Source organism: Anabrus simplex, chromosome 4 (assembly GCF_040414725.1).
Source record: "Anabrus simplex isolate iqAnaSimp1 chromosome 4, ASM4041472v1, whole genome shotgun sequence".
In the NCBI taxonomy this organism is placed as follows: Eukaryota; Metazoa; Arthropoda; class Insecta; order Orthoptera; family Tettigoniidae; genus Anabrus; species Anabrus simplex.
The window spans coordinates 388632329-388650987 of NC_090268.1; the positions used below are offsets into that span (position 1 = coordinate 388632329).

General features: G+C 37.5%; 1 protein-coding gene across 1 annotated transcript in view; it reads right to left on the reverse strand.

The window, feature by feature from the left end:
- Positions 1 to 17658, reverse strand: part of LOC136872289 (retina and anterior neural fold homeobox protein 2-like) — a 381631-nt gene extending 363973 nt beyond the window's left edge. The window contains exon 1 of the mRNA XM_067146109.2: positions 17400 to 17658. Coding sequence (XP_067002210.2) covers positions 17400 to 17658 — 259 coding nt within the window. The remainder of the gene's footprint in view (positions 1 to 17399) is intronic.
- Positions 17659 to 18659: the final 1001 nt, after the last annotated feature.

The following is an 18659-nucleotide window of genomic DNA, read 5'->3' on the forward strand; positions in this document are numbered from 1 at the left end:
AACAGCTGCATGGACAGTTCCAAAGCATAGGCCTATTCGTTTGCGACTGAGTGTAAAATAAATGCCGTTCATAAAATGTAAGATAATTAATAAGAGAAGTGAATTTTGTTCGTCGTTTTTCTAGGCAAGCACGGGATGAATTTCTTCCAAAATACCTAATGAAGAATACTTTCAAGTTTTGTTTAAATATTGCCAAAGAAAAGGCGGACAATTAAGAATAGTAACAGTGGAAATTGGGTTACATGAAAATACGTATCAGTTGTGTACTTTTTTTAAAACTGAAATACATTATGGCAAATTCACTGGCTTCCGGCATGCGACTTTTCCGTAAGTGTAGAAACGAGCCGATATTCATGGAACTCCCTGTAGTTTATTGAAAAAACACCTCATTTAAAATCTGAAGTACTGAATAATGTGATTTAAAAGTATTTATAACCGTAAACACCATAAATGATCTTATAAAACATTTGTAGTGTTCTAAGACGCAAAGTAACCGGACGTTAAGCAAACTTCAAATTCCTCTTCTCTTAAAAATGTTGCCTTCATGGTTTCTTAACATGTTGTAATTGGTTTGAATTCTACTAGTGAAGAGATATGTATGTTATATCAATACCTGATAAAATACAGAATATAAGAAAAATTCGTTAATTTTAGCTGAAGACGATATCAAGAAGACATGTCTTTGGCTCTTATTCCTTTGGAAAATTGTCTTTACTTCTAGACATAGGCCTATGAGACTTTTGTCCACGAACACGTTAAGTCACAGGGTTAGACTGCAAATAATAATAATAATAATAATAATAATAATAATAATAATAATAATAATAATAATAATAATAATAATAATAACTTAATAATATAGCTTTTAGTAGAAGAGATTAAAGGTCCATTTATGGGTCCTCTTCTAATATGCTCTCGTTGTGCCCTACTTTAAAACTGAATTTTTTTTGGAGATATTCAGTACGGCGTGTTTTTTTAATGTGTATTTTATGTAATGGAGTTTTTATCCGTCATTTGGTATATTTTCCTTATTATATTACATTTTAATATTTTATACTAGATAGGCCTATAGGAAACCAGTAAATGTACCCGTGCTTCGCTACGGAATTTTATATCGTATACGGATTTGTACGTAAATTACTATACACGCGGTGATTGAGATTTTATTAATTTGCATGCCTCTTAGGATTATCGAAGAAACGCCATTGAGAGGTACCCATACTTTCTTTCACGTGTAAGGTGCGAGCTATAGAGCTGTGATGATAAAGGCAGGCTCATTTGGCGACTGAAATTCACAATCGAGTTGGGAAGTATCATTATAATGGCAGGCCCCCTTGACTACTGCCGGTCGCAATGGATTTAGGGAGTTTTCGTTACAATGGCAGGCCAACTTTCCTACGCCCAGACATACTGTATTTCAGTTCAGGAGCTTTCATTATAATGGCAGGCACCTTCCTCCTGCCAGTCAAAATTGAGTTAAGCTGTTATCATTATAATGACAGGCCCTTTCTCCTAATGCCAGTCAACTTACTGCAGTCACACTTGAATTGGTGAATTCCGATTATAATAGCAGGACACTTTACCTAATTCCAGTCACATTTTAAATGGGTAAACTTGCCTACTGCCATACAGAATAGGACTGGAGAGATTTGGACAAAATTCCAAGTTTATAAGAATTTTCGTACTTTTCCTTTTTTAAAGTGTGTATCAAACCTCCACTACAAAATGAACCTGAATCACTAACATACACTGTAGTCTAATTTAGATATTTTTGACGAGTTTTTATTCCGAGCACCTGAAAATATTAATTTTTTGTAAATGATTATATTATACAAAATCTAATACAAATCCTACTGACCTCAATGAGGTACAGATAGTAGTACAACACAATGGGAGGAAACCCTGAAAAAAATCATTATTATCCGTGAATCAGTAAGAGAGTTATGAAGGAAACCGTGATATATTGTTAAAAAGGCGGGAAATTTTGCACATTTTATTTTAAAATGTTATAATTAGAATTTTGACATTATTGAAGTTGCTTCTGATTGCTCTGAAGCATAGCATTTGTCAACATTTGTAGCATATTTAACAATCGAATTTTCGAATTTCCGATTTTCCCCGTGTTAACCTGGGTCTCCCCTCTTAAAATTGCCTCCATATTTCGATATTTTTCGGCGGTAAAATGTAAAAAATTGAAACATCTTGGAATTTTTCCGTCAGTTACAGGCCAAAAGCTATAATTTCACCAAATTTATATTTTCTAGATCGTCTGGTAGATTGTGCCGCCATCTTGATTGTGGGAAGGGGGGTATAATTAGGAATTTCCTGAAAGTTTCTAAGCTCACGAAACCCGTAGGTCACCGCTATGATAATTATATACAACTGCGTTCTTATGCTGAGCGCAAAATGTGAAGTAGGCCTACCCCAGCGTGTCCCCCTCAGGGAATTCTGAGTATTTTGGATTTTTCTAGGGATCCTGAGGTCATCAGATTCTCTGGTAACAAGTTGTAAATTTCTGAGATGCCTGGAAGTGTCTCATTAATTTACGTATATTTTCATTCTTATACCTTTATATAACTTATTGGTCGCTCCAAACCGACTTCCTTTTATGTATAGACTAGTAAATAATCACCCTCTTTTACAATCACCGGATTGAGTGGTTCAGGCGGTTGAGGCGCTGGACTTCGCAGGTTCGATCCTGGCTCCAGTCCGGTAGTATTTGAAGGTGCACAAATACGTTAGCCTCGTGTCGGTACGGTATATTTACTGACACATAGAAGAACTCCTGCGGGACTAAATTGCGGCACCTCGGCGTCTCCGAGAGGCCATAAAAGTAGTTGGTGGGATGTAATGCCAATAACATCATCATATCTTTTATAATTTTCCGGTGGAAATTCTTGATTTACACAGTCTTATTCAAGACTAGCAAATGTACCCGTGCTTCGCTACGGTATTCTACATTGTATACGGATATCGATGTAAATACTGTGTGTGCAGCAAATGAGATTGTTTTAAAATTGCATGTCTCTTAGCCTTATCCGAGAAATAACATGGGGAGGTCCACATACGTTGTTTCCAATGTAAAGTGAGGGTTGCGGAGTTGTGATGATAACGGCAGCTCACTTGCCTACTGCCATTCACAATCGAGTTGGCAAGTTTACATTATAATTGCAGGCCCCAATGCCTACTGCGCGGTCACAATCGATTTGGGGAGTTTTAGTTACAATGGCAGACCCATTTCCTACTTTCAGACAGGTTACAGTTGAGGAGTTTTTATTATAATACCAGGCAGCTTCCCTACCACCAATCAAAATTGAGTTGTGCAGTTATCATTATAATGACAGTCCCTTTTTACTGCTGTTAGCCAGCTTACTGCCAATCACACAGAATTAGTGAGTTTCCATGAAAATAGCAGGCCACTATGCCTAATGCTAGTCAAATTTTAGATTGGAACATTTGTTTATAATGGCGGGCACCCTGTCCTAGAGCCAAACACAATAGAGTAGGGGACTTTCGAACAAAACAGCATGATCCCTTGACTTCTGCAAGACAAATCGAAAAGTGAATTAGTCATTAAAATGGTAGGCCCTCCTTACTAATGCCAGTTACACAGGAGTTGGAGAAGGACCCCATTCCTACTGCCAGCAGTAAAAGTCGGTGTAGGAGTACTGATTACAATAGCAGACACATCCTTTCTCGATCGCTACAAATCGACATCAGTGAATATATACAGATGGACATACGAAAGTATATGAATGTTTACAATATTGCAGACCTTCATTTACAGATTAACTGCTGCTAAACGGTACGTCATATCGACAAAGGATTGTACCGTAAGGCGCAGTATTTAGCGATATAAATGGCTGGTCCTATGATATTTTCTCGCATCTAATCTATTCATGGGTCAGATTGAATCAGAAAAGTTGAATAGGTTGAAATTTGTGTAAGAATATCTTACATTGCATTACTTTTCGGATAATTATGTGATATAGCATTTGGCTCACATATGGGTACTGGGTGGGCCAATGTTCGTGTAGAGTTTGATCATACTATCTTTCCTGTAAGTGATTGAAATGATGCACATGAGAAGAAAAGGTTTAGAAATTAATTTCCATTAAGGCAGGTAGATTTCCATTAAGTTTTGTTGTGTGTATTTTGAGGGAGTGCAAAATCACGGTTTCGGTTTCGTATAAACCCCCAATTAGTTCAGGGATTTAGAAACAATATTTGCCCTAAAACCTCCCCAAAGGACAGGTGGATTCTAAATATGAAGTTTGGTGGAAATATATCCAGTAGTTTTCAAGTTAGAGAAAGACAAACAGACAAACAAACAAACAAACAAACTAACTAACTAACTAACTAACTAACAGACACCAAGGAAACCTACCCTCGGACAGATGGATGCTATATATAAAGTTTGGTTCAAATATCTTGTTAGTTTTCAAGTTGTAAGAAGTACGCTTTACACGCACCCGCTCTTGCGTTAAGTCCGCTGGGATTTGTACCGAAAAACGGTCCGTTAATGATATCTCCCTTACTAAATCCTGTTATCGAAATGATGCACATGAGAAAAAAAGGTTTAGAAATTAATTTTCATTAAGGCAGGTTGATTTCAATTAAGTTCGGTTGTGTATACTTTGAGGGAGTGCAAAATCACGGTTTCGGTTTCGTAAAAATCCACACTCAGTTCAGGGATTTAGAAACGATATTTGCGCTAAAACCTACCCAAGGACAGGTGGATTCTAAATATGAAGTTTGGTGGAAATATATATTTAGTAGTTTTCAAGTTATAGAAGGACAGACAAACAGACAAACAGACAAACAGACAAACAAACAGACACCAAAGCTAAAAATGATGCAGATAGTCATTATTACACCTGAAACGGATAACTGTACGGAAATATCGCCAAAATAATCAATGTACAGACACACGGTCGTTACGATTTTATTTTTTGCGCTAAAACCTACCCAAGGACAGGTGGATTCTAAATATGAAGTTTGGTGGAAATATATCCAGTAGTTTTCAAGTTATAGAAGGACAGACAAACAGACAAACAGACAAACAAACAGACAGACACCACAGCTAAAAATGATGCAGATGGTCATTATTACACCCGAAATGGATAACTGTACGGAAACTTCGCCAAAATAATCAATGTACAGACACACAGTCGTTACGATTTTATTTATATAGATGACGGATAAGCATGAGCACGTTGAAAAGTGCAGACTTCCACTTCGAGATTCATATCTCCTAAACGGTTTATGATATTAAGAAACGGCTTGCGCCATCAGACGCCTCATTTATCGTTCTACATGTTTGTTTCTAAACCATATCCTCGTATCTCCCATATTAAGGGGGTAAATTGAGTTCAAATTTTGAATAGGGTGAAATTTGGGTGCATTTTTAACATTTTACATTACGTTTTGCCTACTCATGTATAAGCTAGAATTATGAAATTTGGTACACATATGTCCCTTAATAGTTCCAATGTGTGCACCCAACGTGATGATCCTATCATTCTTACAAGTGTGTCAAACAATGAAATATACTTGTAAAAATCACCAAATTTACGAACAATCCAGAAATACGGCCAAATTTTACGTATAAGGGAGAGAGATACGACAAAATGTCACAGGACCAAAGTTGTAGATCACTCCGAATTGAAGGAACATTGTGCCATCCGTTTTGTGATACGACTTACCGTTTAGCCAAAAAATAGCTCAAAAGGAATGTCTGCACAGTCATTAAAATTGCCTCCATATTTCGATATCTTTGGTGGTAAAAAGTGAAAAATTTGAACATCTTGGAATTTTCCCGTCGGTTAGGGACCAAAAGCTATAATTTCACCAAATTTCAATTGTCTACCTCGTCTGGCAGGTTGTGCCGCCATCTTGATTTGGGGGAATGGGGGATAAAAATGAGGAAATTCCCGAAAATTTTTAAGCCCACGAAACCTATAGGTTATCGTATTGGATATACTATACGACTGTGTTCTTATGCTGAGCCCAAAATTTGAGCCCCCCCTGGCGTGCCCCCTTCAGGGAATTTTGAGTATTTCCGATTTTTCTAGGGATCCTGGGGGCATCAGTTTCTCCCGTACCAAGTTTCAAATTTCTGAGATTTCTGGAAGTGCCTCATTAATTCACGTCTTTTTTCATTTTTAAATATTTATATATACATCGCTCTAGCCCGATTATTTCGATATCTTTGGGGGTAAAAAGTGAAAAATTTGAACATCTTGGAATTTTCCCGTCGGTTAGGGACCAAAAGCTATAATTTCACCAAATTTCAATTGTCTACCTCGTCTGGCAGGTTGTGCCGCCATCTTGATTTGGGGGGATGGGGGATAAAAATGAGGAAATTCCCGAAAATTTTTAAGCCCACGAAACCTATAGGTTATCGTTTTGGATATACTATACGACTGTGTTCTTATGCTGAGCCCAAAATTTGAGCCCCCCCTGGCGTGCCCCCTTCAGGGAATTTTGAGAATTTCCGATTTTTCTAGGGATCCTGGGGTCATCAGTTTCTCCCGTACCAAGTTTCAAATTTCTGAGATTTCTGGAAGTGCCTCATTAATTCACGTCTTTTTTCATTTTGAAATATTTATATATACATCGCTCTAGCCCGACTTGCTTTTATATATATAGATTTTAAATATGTTTTAATTATTGCAGTGAGAGGACATGCCGATATGCCGTATTTTTCTGTGCCCCAGTTGTTTATTTCTAAATAATACCTAGGGCTATTGCAAGTTCTATCAATTTGACGTGCACAAAGTAAAATTTAAAGGAACGAATAATATGTTGTTCCTTATTGTTATCATTAAATTCATGATGTATGGGATAAATGAAATAGCGTATGGCTTTTAGTGCCGGGAGTGTTTGAGGACATGTTCGGCTCGCCAAGTGCAGGTCTTTATGATTGACACCCGAAGGCGACCTGCGCGTCGTGATGGGGATGAAATGATGATGAAGACGACACATACACTCAGCCCCCATGCCAGCGAAATTAACCAATGATGGTTAAAATTCCCGACACTGACGGGAATCGAATCTGGGGCCCCTATAACCAAAGGCCAGCACGCTAACCATTTAGCCATGGAGCCGGACCATATATGTATGGAACAATGGTTCCTCAAAATAGTAGCATATAGCGCATGTATTTAAATGTACCATAAAGAAGTTCTGAACGACGAACTTAAACTGTAACTTAATATTCACAAAACGGCAATACTACTGTAATAATGAACCTTAAGGACATTATATTGTAGGGGTGCGTAGATAAGTCATGCAAACATACATTTTCCTTTACACGTAAGCAAAAGAAAATGAACAGAACGAATATTGTTCTGATGGACTAAATATTCATATGTGTTTGGAAGGCGTGACCAGTCTTAAGGAAAATAATGGATAGGAAGAGCATTGTGTGATGTAACCTTTTGACCAAACAGCGACGAAATATCTCTTAGCGTGAAAGCTGCTATTGGTATCCTACTCCCTTCGGCAAACAGTAACTTACACTATTCTGCTATTCCTACTTTACAACCGAACTTTATGTTGATTCATCTAGTAGTCCTACAGAATTTTCCTTAATAAAATGTACATTTCACGAGATAACATTTTTATGGCAGTCGACATAGGCCTACAGTACTCCGGATTATATCTCACCCTACTTAATACTTTCTTTTTGCCGGGCTGAGTGGCTCAGACGGTTGAGGCGCTGGCCTTCTGACCCCAACTTGGCAGGTTCGATCCTGGCTCAGTCCGGTGGTATTTGAAGGTGCTCAAATACGTCAGCCTCGTGTCGGTAGATTTACTGGCACGTAAAACAACTCCTGCGGGACTAAATTCCGGCACCTCGGCGTGTCCGAAAACCGTAAAAGAGTAGTTAGTGGGACGTAAAACAAATAAAATTATTATTATTACTTAATACTTTTGTATTATATTACAGCCTATTTGGCTTTAAAAATATTTTAAATCATTGATTTCCAACGAAGATGGACAATATGACTCGGAATACACTTATATGTTAAGTAATGGGCGTACTGTAGCTTAAATAAGTCTAATTGACAGGATACAACGTATGTCGATGGCACAGTGAAATAAGACTAAAATTATGGTCAAAATTTGACGTGTCTTTTCAAAACGCTTCCTGAGTTCTCGAAGAAATGTTGATGTTAGTCAGATTTAACTTCCCCTTGGAATGTTGAATGTGGAATTATAGAATATATTCCTTCCATCACCCATATTGGAAATGCCGATCCCCTGATTCGAAGAGAGTTGCTAGATTGATAGTAAAGCCTTGTCCACTTTTTGTTATTGTAAGCAATCGTGCCAACGGAAGTTTGTAATATCATATAGACCCTAAGCCTATACGATCTACGTTTGTAAAATTCTATACGTATGATCTAGCTATTATTAACATTATTATTATTTAACTTATAATATTAAAATAATGAATGACCAATTGAAACACTGCAGAAAGGATAACAATATTGCACCCTTGATTTAAACAATATGAAGGTAATATTGAAATTCAAGAGGACAAAGTGGAGCAAATATTCATTTATAGGAAGGGGAGTTAGAGATTGGAATAACTTACCAAGGGAAATGTTCAATAAATTTCCAATGTCATTGAAATAATTTAAGAAAAGGCTAGGAAAACAACAGATAGGGAATCTGCCACTTGGGTGACTTCCCTGAATGCAGATCAGTATTGATTGATGGGGGTTGTTACATGGATGCTAACCGTTTTGTTATATTTTTCATGCCGTTAGTTAGACTTCAAAGTTCTGTGAAAAAAGACTCAAACTATAATTTAATTTTTATAATCAGCAGCAAACATAGCATTAGTAAAATAAATTTTTCAACTAGATCAGAGAGATGGGAAGAAAATATTTAAACTACTAAAGGAAAGAATGGGGGACAAATGTTAGCACAAATATCCACTAAGCTAGCTAAAATTGTATTTTAATTGGATTTTACGCCCCTCTAAGTACCTTCTTAACGGTTTTCGGAGACAGCGAGGTGCCGGAATTTTGATCCGCAGGAGTTCTTTAATGTGCTAGTAAATCTACCGACACGAGGCTGACGTATTTGAGCACCTTCAAATACCACCAGACTGAGTTACGATCGAACCTGTCAAGTTGGGGTCAGAAGGCCAGCGACTAAACCGTCCGAACCAATCAGCCCGGCATAATTTCGTTTAGATAGTATAAAAATAGTGGCATACTTTAAAAAAATCGAGCCATATTAGTATAACTAGTCTGTGAAAATGTTAGTATTCAGCATGGGAAGCATAAAATATATGTTAGTAGCCTAACCACAAAACTAGTGTAGAACCTTATCGGTTAGATATAGACAGGAGCCTCTGTGTTCGGATAATGTTTCATGGAATCTGCTCGACATTAGTTAGAGAGACTTGTTAAATTGCCCTAATTTAAGTGTACACATTGGACCGTAAATAGCGCCACTGTACGATAGTTTCCCACACTTTCTTAACCAGACTCTATAGATATTAAAATAAATTTGTTGCGTACTTGACTTGCTTTTTGCTGGTAATTTTAATGCCCCACTAACTCAGATTGATGTACCATATAGACAAGTAGCTTGACGCGAAATTGAAATACATGAAAACCTATGTATGTTTTTAAGTATATTTCTGCTGACATCTAAGAATTCTGTTTAGAATCTCCACACTGATTCGAAAAAAAGGAAAGAAAGTAGGATTCCTTTGTAAGACAGATTAAGACCAGTCCTTTCCTACACTTTCCTAACAAGAGCGTCGCTGTTCGGGCAAAAGGTCATATCTTATTCTATAATGTTCTTCCTATCCATTATTTTCCCTAAGCCTGGTCACGCCTCCCAGCCACATATACATATTTAGTCCACCAGAAAAATCTTCGTTGTGTTCATTTTCGTAGGCCTACAGGAAAATGAACCTTAAATAAATTATACTGCAGGAGTGCGTAAATAAGTCATGCACACATACATTTCTAGAATGCGGTACGGTAAGGTTCATTTTCCTTTACACATAACGTTTTTAACATTACTCATCCGTCTGAAGTGGCGTTAGGATGGGTGTAATATGGGTTAAGGAAGGCTCAATTGTCCTAATAAATAAATCACAATGATAATTCCACAAATAATATGCGTAGGAAACTAAGGTAGGCATACAGACTGAAGGGGCCTGTCTAAGAATCCTATAGAAGCGCAGCTCTGAGAAAATTTTGAACGAAACCCCATGGGGTTACATCCCTGGCGGACCTAGGCCAACCAAGCTGCTCATCTCATCTTCTCAGTCGTTATTCTTGGTTTTCTATGCCAGGTCCACTGCCTCACCGTCAGATACCTTTTGAAGTTTTCAGACTTAGACTGAGTCATCCTCCAACTAGCCTTGAGATAGGCCCCAGACTCGTTATCCCTAGGCCACGGGTTTAGCTTGAAAAATATTAAGAACAGATATATTAGACATCGAGAATAAGAACTAAGACGAACTAGGGAAGAAAGAAGTGAAGATAAATTACATATCTTCCGTATATGCTGGAGGTATGAATTATTGGCAGTAAGGACCTAACATGTGTCAAGTGAATTCATATTTTCTTTTTCGCTTTCACGCCTGATTCATCTTGTACTTGTAAGTCTAACTTCATTCTTATTCCTTGAAATCGTCAGCATTAGCCTATTCGTATTCGTTTGATTGTTGTTCAGTAGGGTCTATAGGCCTATAATTCTAAATATTCTAAATTGTCCCTGCGCGAGCAATGCCGCGTATCTCCCAATATACTCTTCTTATCCCTTATTTTCCTTAAGGCTGGTCACGCCTCCCGTTCACATATGGATGTGCAGTCCATCAGAACAATTTTCGTTGCGTTTATTTTTCTATGCAAACGTGTAATAGGAAATAAACATTGCCATATCTCACTGCAGGCATGTGTATTGGAGTGAGGTAATAACGCACTTCCACAGTATAAGTAACTGTATCTAAGGTTCATTTTCCTTTACGTCTTTGCATAGGCCAATCAACATAACTTTGTTCTGATGTACTGAATATCCATATCGTTGGCTTTCCTTAAAAACCTCGTATGTCCTAATGCACTTCCTACCTATTATATTCCTTAAGATTGGTCACGCCTCCCAACCACATATTTAGAAATATATGCAGTCTATCAAAAAAAAAAAAATTCGTTACGTTCATTTTCCTACGCTAACGTGTATAGGAAACTGGATCTTACCATACCGTATTGTAGGGATGATTTCTTCATGGCGAGTTTAAGCTCACTACAGTATAAAGCATTTTAGCTTCATTTTCCTTTACTATTTAGCACAGGAAAATGAACACAATGAAAATTATTCTGATGGACTACATTTAAACGTGTGGCTGAGAGGCGTGACCGGTCCTAAATAAAATAATGTCCGACTCGTTGGCTGAATGATCAGCGTACCGGCCTTCGGTTCAGAGGGTCCCGGGTTCGATTCCCGGCCGGGTCGGGGATTTTAACCTTCATTGATTAATTCCAGTGGCCCGGGTACTGGGTGTTTGTGCTGTCCCAAACATCCCTGCAACTCACACACCACACATAACACTATCCTCCACCACAATAACACGCAGTTACCTACACATGGCAGATGCCGCCCACCCTCATCGGAGGGTCTGCCTTACAAGGGCTGCACTCGGCTAGAAATAGCCACACGATATTAAAATAAAATAGTGGATAGGAAGAGTACTGTGACATACGAGGTATTGTCTCTTCACCGACCATATCTATACTAATAGACTATTATAAAGAGGAAAAATTTGTATATTTGTTTGTAACTGATTGACTCAAAAACTACTGAACCGATTTTAAAAATTACTTCGCCTATAGAAAGCTACGTTGCCAGTGAGTAACACGGGCTGTATTTTACTTCCAAAACAATTTGAGGGGCCGGACGACGGGGGGAGATATAAAAATAATAGGCTAATAGGCCTATAGGCGAAATCGAATTTGTCGTACAAGGACGAGACAAAGCTCATTATAAGCCCCTTGACGCAAAGAACAAACCTCGGTAAGCCCTATGGCCCGAAAACTTTGTTTTGAGGCCCTAAAACCAACTGTTATGGAGATATTGGTACCACACTACCCCTGCTCTAGGAATCGGATAAAGAAATTAACTGCCGTAACCATTGCAAAGTCAGCTCCAGGATTCCACACCAGCGAGGTTATCTACAATATATCACAAAAACCTAACATGTTACAGACATGAAATTTGGTGTTTGGAATCTCCCTTAAAATAAAAGAACATATGTTTGTTTTCAGAAAATCCACTTAAGGGGTGAAGGGGTGTGTGTGTGAAAGGAAGTAAGGAAGGAGTTGAATTCTTTATATGAGGATACACATCTCAGAAACCGAAGATGTTACAGACGTTAAAATTGCTGGACCCTACTTGGAATCTATTTAAAAAAATAAATGAACACACTTTTTTTGGAAAATCCCCTTAAGGGGTTGAAAAGAATAAAAAAGCGGGTGAATTTGTAAGATGAGTATCTTCTTCTTCTTCTATCGGTTTTCCCCACACCTGTTGGGTCGTGAGTGCGAACGGTGTCGCACATGTGGACCTGACGCTGTTTTATGGCTGGATACCCTTCCTGACGCCAACCCTATGTGTAATTGCTATTGCGTATTCCTGTTGTGGTTGGTAATGTGGTATGTTGAGTGTTGGGACAAACACTAAAAACCTGTCCTCGAGCCAGAAGAATTAATTACATGCGATTAAAATCACCGACTCAGCCCGGAATCGAAACCGGAACCCTGTGAACCGAAGGCCTCAACGCTGAGCACTCAGCCAAGGAGTGGATCAGTTTTTAAAATGAGTATATCTACAGGATACCTCATATACCTAACGTGTTACAGGCGGGTAAATAGGTATTTGTAATCCCCTTTAAAAATAAAGAAACACGTAGCCTACTTTTGTTTGCGGAAAATCAACTTAAGCTGGAAATCGAAAATAACTGAAGGAGTTGAATTATCTTTATGAGGATACTTACATCTCAAAAACTAAGATGTTACAGACGTGAAAATTGGTATTTGGAATGTTCTTTAGAAACGCATGCACCAACCGACCCTGAGAGTGATATCTTCACACCATTTAAAACAGGGACTGGCTGTGTAACAACTTTTTTTCGACTTAAAACAAGGACTGTTTCTCACATGTAGAGTTCCATGTCGCATGTTCCAGATTTAGCTCTACCAGTAGCCTGGTCATCTTCACCGCAAAAGGCAATGCCACAAACGTGGTTTTCAAAGAGGTTCTGGGATAAATGAAATAACTTAAACATTTTCGGTGATTCTTTATAACTTACTTGAGTGATTTTCAGATAATGTCTTAGTGCAGTACAGAGGAACAATTAATTTTTATTAAATTACGAAATCCTCGCGAGCGAAGCCGTGGGTAACAGCTCGTTAGTAAAATAACATATAAAGAAAGAAAGGAATAAACAATAGGCCCACAGTAGGCTCTGTCCTGGAATAGAAAATTGTCCCTAAATAAGATAGAAGTTTCAAAAGAAAGTCAGGTTAAAAGAAAGCAGGTAGTGGTTATACGACATAATTACAAAAAGTGAGAGTAATAATAATAAGAAAAAAAATAATAATAATCTGCTAGTCCGTAATTTTAATTGATTTGGGATAGCGTTTTCATGATTTGGACTAATACTATGAAGGTATCTACGTACATGTGCCTTTGGCTACACCAGAAAGCATCAAAGATATTGCGATTGTAAGCCATGGTATCTACATTCTTTGTGAGATCAGAATTATCAGGAGGTACTTCTGCATTTAGAAAATATCGCTTGAAATGATAGGATATCAAATAACGACTAACTTGGTGAACAGTTTGCTAAACAATTACGTCAATTACTTCAATGATATTGATATTAATCAATATTATTAAATAATATTAGTAACTTAATACTCAAAACCGCTGTATTGAATATCTAAAGGAAATATAAATTGTCAGTGAATTCACTGGACCTAACTGTCATTTGATATAGCAAATTAACAGACATACTCCAGTACTTTTTCCCTTCCTTGTATATCGTAGCCTTATCTAAAAAGACATTTGAAAGTGAGAAGAACCAAGCTTCTTTATTTGGACGGAATATGTTGTCATAAGATGACTCAAGTTTCTACGCCCCACTCTAAATAGCAGAGGTGTATGTTGGATATTCAGCCCGAAGGCTGGTTTGATCCTTTACAGTTCCACCAATAGCTATCATAGATAGCCCAGGCGTCAATGAAGAGGCATACCAGGGAAAAGAGGAGTGATGTAGTTTCCCGTTGCTTTCCTCGCCAAGCCAGAAGTTGCTCAAACATCAGTGTGCCAAGCCCACTGAAACGCATGCACCAACCGACCCTGAGAGTGATATTTTCACACCATTTAAATCAGGGACTGGCTGTGTAAGGAATGACATTACTAGCATCTTTCATACCCCGATCACTTTCATCTTGTCAAAGCCAAGGATGAGACTGAGACAGGTCAATGAAAGTAACAAAGTGATCTAGCCCATACCAGAAGACATAGTGCACTATAAACACTAAGTAGGCTACATCTGGCCAGCAAGATCCCCATTTTTGGCTAACATCGGCAGGATGGCACACGAATATTTCTAAGGCGATAGATTTAATGACGGTAGTGATAACTGTTGTCTTAGAGCGCCAGTCAACGGTATTAACAACCCCACTAAACATATAAAATACGGGGAGATTAAAAACATAATTTATTTTAAATTAAAATTTAACAACTAAATTTTGAAAGGAAAAGAAATAGAATGTAAAATTACTAATTTTAACGGAACACTAAAAGGTGCACTTCAAAAGAATAGACTACCTATATTTCCAGTGTAAAAATCACTTTTAAAATAGGCTTCGATAGTGCACCCTCATCCATTTCATGAATAGCGATATCAGCATTATTCTCGACCTGTGCTTGTACAGAATTGTGCGTATTAACGTCACATCTATTACAATAGGAATCCACACATTCATCCAGAGAGTGAGCCTCGGGAATGTAACGGCGTCATTCATCTCTGCTATATATTTTCTACAAATGAATACTAACTTCATAAATAATCGATGTGTCAAATTTGAAAGGCAACAAATTAAAAGCAATCTAAAGAAGATCCAGAAAGATTTACAGCTCTTATTTCACAACAAAAGCAGACTGAAGAGGCTCTAGCAGAAGAAACAAGGATTCAATCACATGTCTTACCTAATATAGGCTATTGCCCATAGAGCGTAGTAGTATAGGCTACATGATATTTCTTGGAGAGAATACACATTCTGTTTTCAATTGCATAGCCTCCGGGCTGATGACCTAACAGGTACATCCTTTAACCCCTGTAATTTACTTAAGGCCCACAAAGAAGTAAAACCATCCTTCCTTTGATTCAAAACCATTTTCCTTGGAGACCCACAGAATCACGGGAAATGACCAGGCGGGAAATATCGTGGAATACATAGCCTTTACATAACCAAACAAAAAGTAAATTCAACAAATGCAACAAATATTGTTCCGTGTAATTTTGGTACGGTACGCATAAATATAAATAATTTTTATTTCGATAATAATAATAATAATAATAATAATAATAATAATAATAATAATAATAATAATAAGAATAATAATAATGCCGGTACGGTAAAGGGCAGAAAATACACCTATTAATTCAAATTATAGTTTCAACATTCCATTAATGAATTATAACGTCAGGTGTGTTAATTATAACCTATTAGACATTCCTGAGTTCTGTAATATAATAATAGTATTTTACCTTTATTTATTTATTTGCATTGATTTCACTCACTTCAAGCGTTTAATTCAGGACAATGCTGTATAGGCTACTAACTGTTTGCACAATTCTTTGTAAACTCCATCAACTGTATTAATTTGCAAACTTTTCACCACATGGACCGAATTATGGAGGTGGTAATTTTGTTTACGGACATTGCACACAGGAATTATGTTCAGGTAATTAATAGCCTATGGTAGAACACCTGGAAAACAAGATTTAGAAATAGGAATACAACATTATTTCTTGTATTGTCAGAAATGAGTTCGAAGTCTAATGGACAAATTCCCTGGCTTACGGTATGGTTATGAGTAAAAATAGCATGGCATTATCTCTCAATTCAACTGGAATTATGGAAACTAAAATGTCGATTACAATGATCATACGTTCACAATGATATGTTCTTCAGAGGAAGGGAATGATATCACAGACTCGTAATTTAATATTGTTAATTAATGGGGATTGCCGGTTTCATTAGTTCGGTTAAACCCTTCTTTTCTAGAGAGATAAGTTCAAGAAGTAATTAACTGTTTGACTCTTGAAGGCGTCTTGCGGTTCCACAAAAATGCAACACACTTTTCACTGCGACTTTGAATGGATAGTATTTGAATGCAATTTGAAAATGTTTTATAAGATTAATGATAGTCACTGCCGAGCCAGCATTACGCTAGATAGCCGATCATTTTAGTTCTCAAATTTAGCAAATCAGATTTTTTGAACATTCTTTAACTTCATTTACATACTACCCTATATAACGGACATGAAAAGAGGCTAGCAGGCTCTGTAATATTTTAAGAAAGATTATTAAGAAAACATTCAAAAGAAAAAAGAAGTAAAAGAAAATAATAAATGATTACATTATCATTATGAATAAAATATTTCTTACCAATGTTGTTCTTCATGATATTACGATACTATCGACCAATTTTATACAGATTAAACTGACTTTATGATATTTCACAGAACAATTTTGTAGCCTATAGCATATGCACTGAGTGACACGTGATTCTTTGTTAAAAACAATCAAAACAAATTTTGAAGCTTCTGATAGCCTATCTCAAGTTCATTTCTCTACCACCTAGCATAATATAATGGTTGTAATTCGGTAATTTATCATCGATATATTACAGGAAAATTTCGATAATATATATTTTTGAAGTATAGGTAACCTTGTATTCCGTTGAAGAAAATTATTCACCGTTTATAATTAATTTTAATATTTGATAAATAATTGTATACACTGTTGCGGCTCACGTGAATTCCACGAAGTAAACCTCGCTTTAAAGAGGGTGGATTTATAATTAATAATTTGTCAGCTTTTAATTCGGCATTCTTGAAGTACGGCCTATGGAAAATTGTTACAATTAAGAATTGTAGGCTATATTTAGTACTTCATTTTTATCTTCCAAAAGTTACTTTATCACACGGTCTGATTGCTTGTTATTTGACACTCTCCATCATACTCACATTTCCATAAAGTCCAATTTCACACACTTAATTTTATAGTGAACCCAAGGATTGATGCTGGTTCACACACTGTTTGTAAGTGATGATAATAATGACTCACCACTAGACTCGGCTCCGACTGGGCTGTGAAGTTCGGTGCCTCCCTCCACGTGGGTGGGTCTCGAACTCAGGCCTAGGATGGCGTCTATAGTGTGTCGGGGTCCTGGCGCTGGTGTGGTGGTTGCCATAGGTTTGAGCTGGAGCCCGGCGAAGGACTGTGGGTGTTGAAGTAACATCCTAATGTTGCTAGTCCTCTCGATGAGATCAGAGGTGCACGGACTAGCAGGCTCTGGGTTACTCTCGCCGCTGTCTGCCTCCATGGCCGCTAACACACTGCCAAAAAAGATTTACCGAACCCTCTTCAAACAGCTTGTTTGCCAGCAACGGAATTCCCATTATCCTTCTCGATTGGTCTACTCATGGTATATTAGGGATCAAGGGGGATGAGGATAGGCGGGACTTGTACTAAAGGGGCGTGACGTCACGAGAGAACGCACCAATAGCGTGCGGCTGTCACATTTGCTTCCTCTTCCCCCTCCCTGAGCCACATACACACACACAGACTGGTTTGAACCGTGGCAAATGATGTGCTTCACAAGCCCTGTCGTTAATTATCGTCAAGAGGGTTTGACTTTGATACGGATTTATCGTTATTGTTGTGTAACCGGAGTCGACAGGCCACATAACTGCTCCATAAACACACACACACATACACACAAGCACGATCGATGTGCGCATGGCTACTGCGCACCCTCAGTCTGTGCTCCTTGACTTAATGACACCAGCATCACATAGTACAAGAACATTAACTGAGGAAATGAAATAAGCTAATCAATAAAGAGGACAAACCGTCTACTAAATTACACTAAGCCGCAGGACAAGCCAATAGGAGCACTACGTTCAACAAGATCTAAACTGGGACAATCAGATAAATTAACTCTACGACGTCAGGCTGTTATAACAATTCACGGTCAAATAAAGAGGATTGGTCTATTTATTTCTGAAAACAACAGATATTCCAGACATATTTAATTCTCCACAACATAGGTTCTATATAGCTGCAGAGAAAACAAGCCTAAGCGAAGGACTTCTCAAACGAATATAGCAATGTAGTCAGCACTATGAAAATAATAATAATAATAATAATAATAATAATAATAATAATAATAATAATAATAATAATAATAATAATATAGCACCGATCAAAAAACTTAGGTTAACACTAACAAACACCATATCGTCGTTGCCGGGACGAAACCTCCTATGTGTTAATATTTTTGGAGATATACTGACCCACAGCACATACGTTACGAAGAGCGAG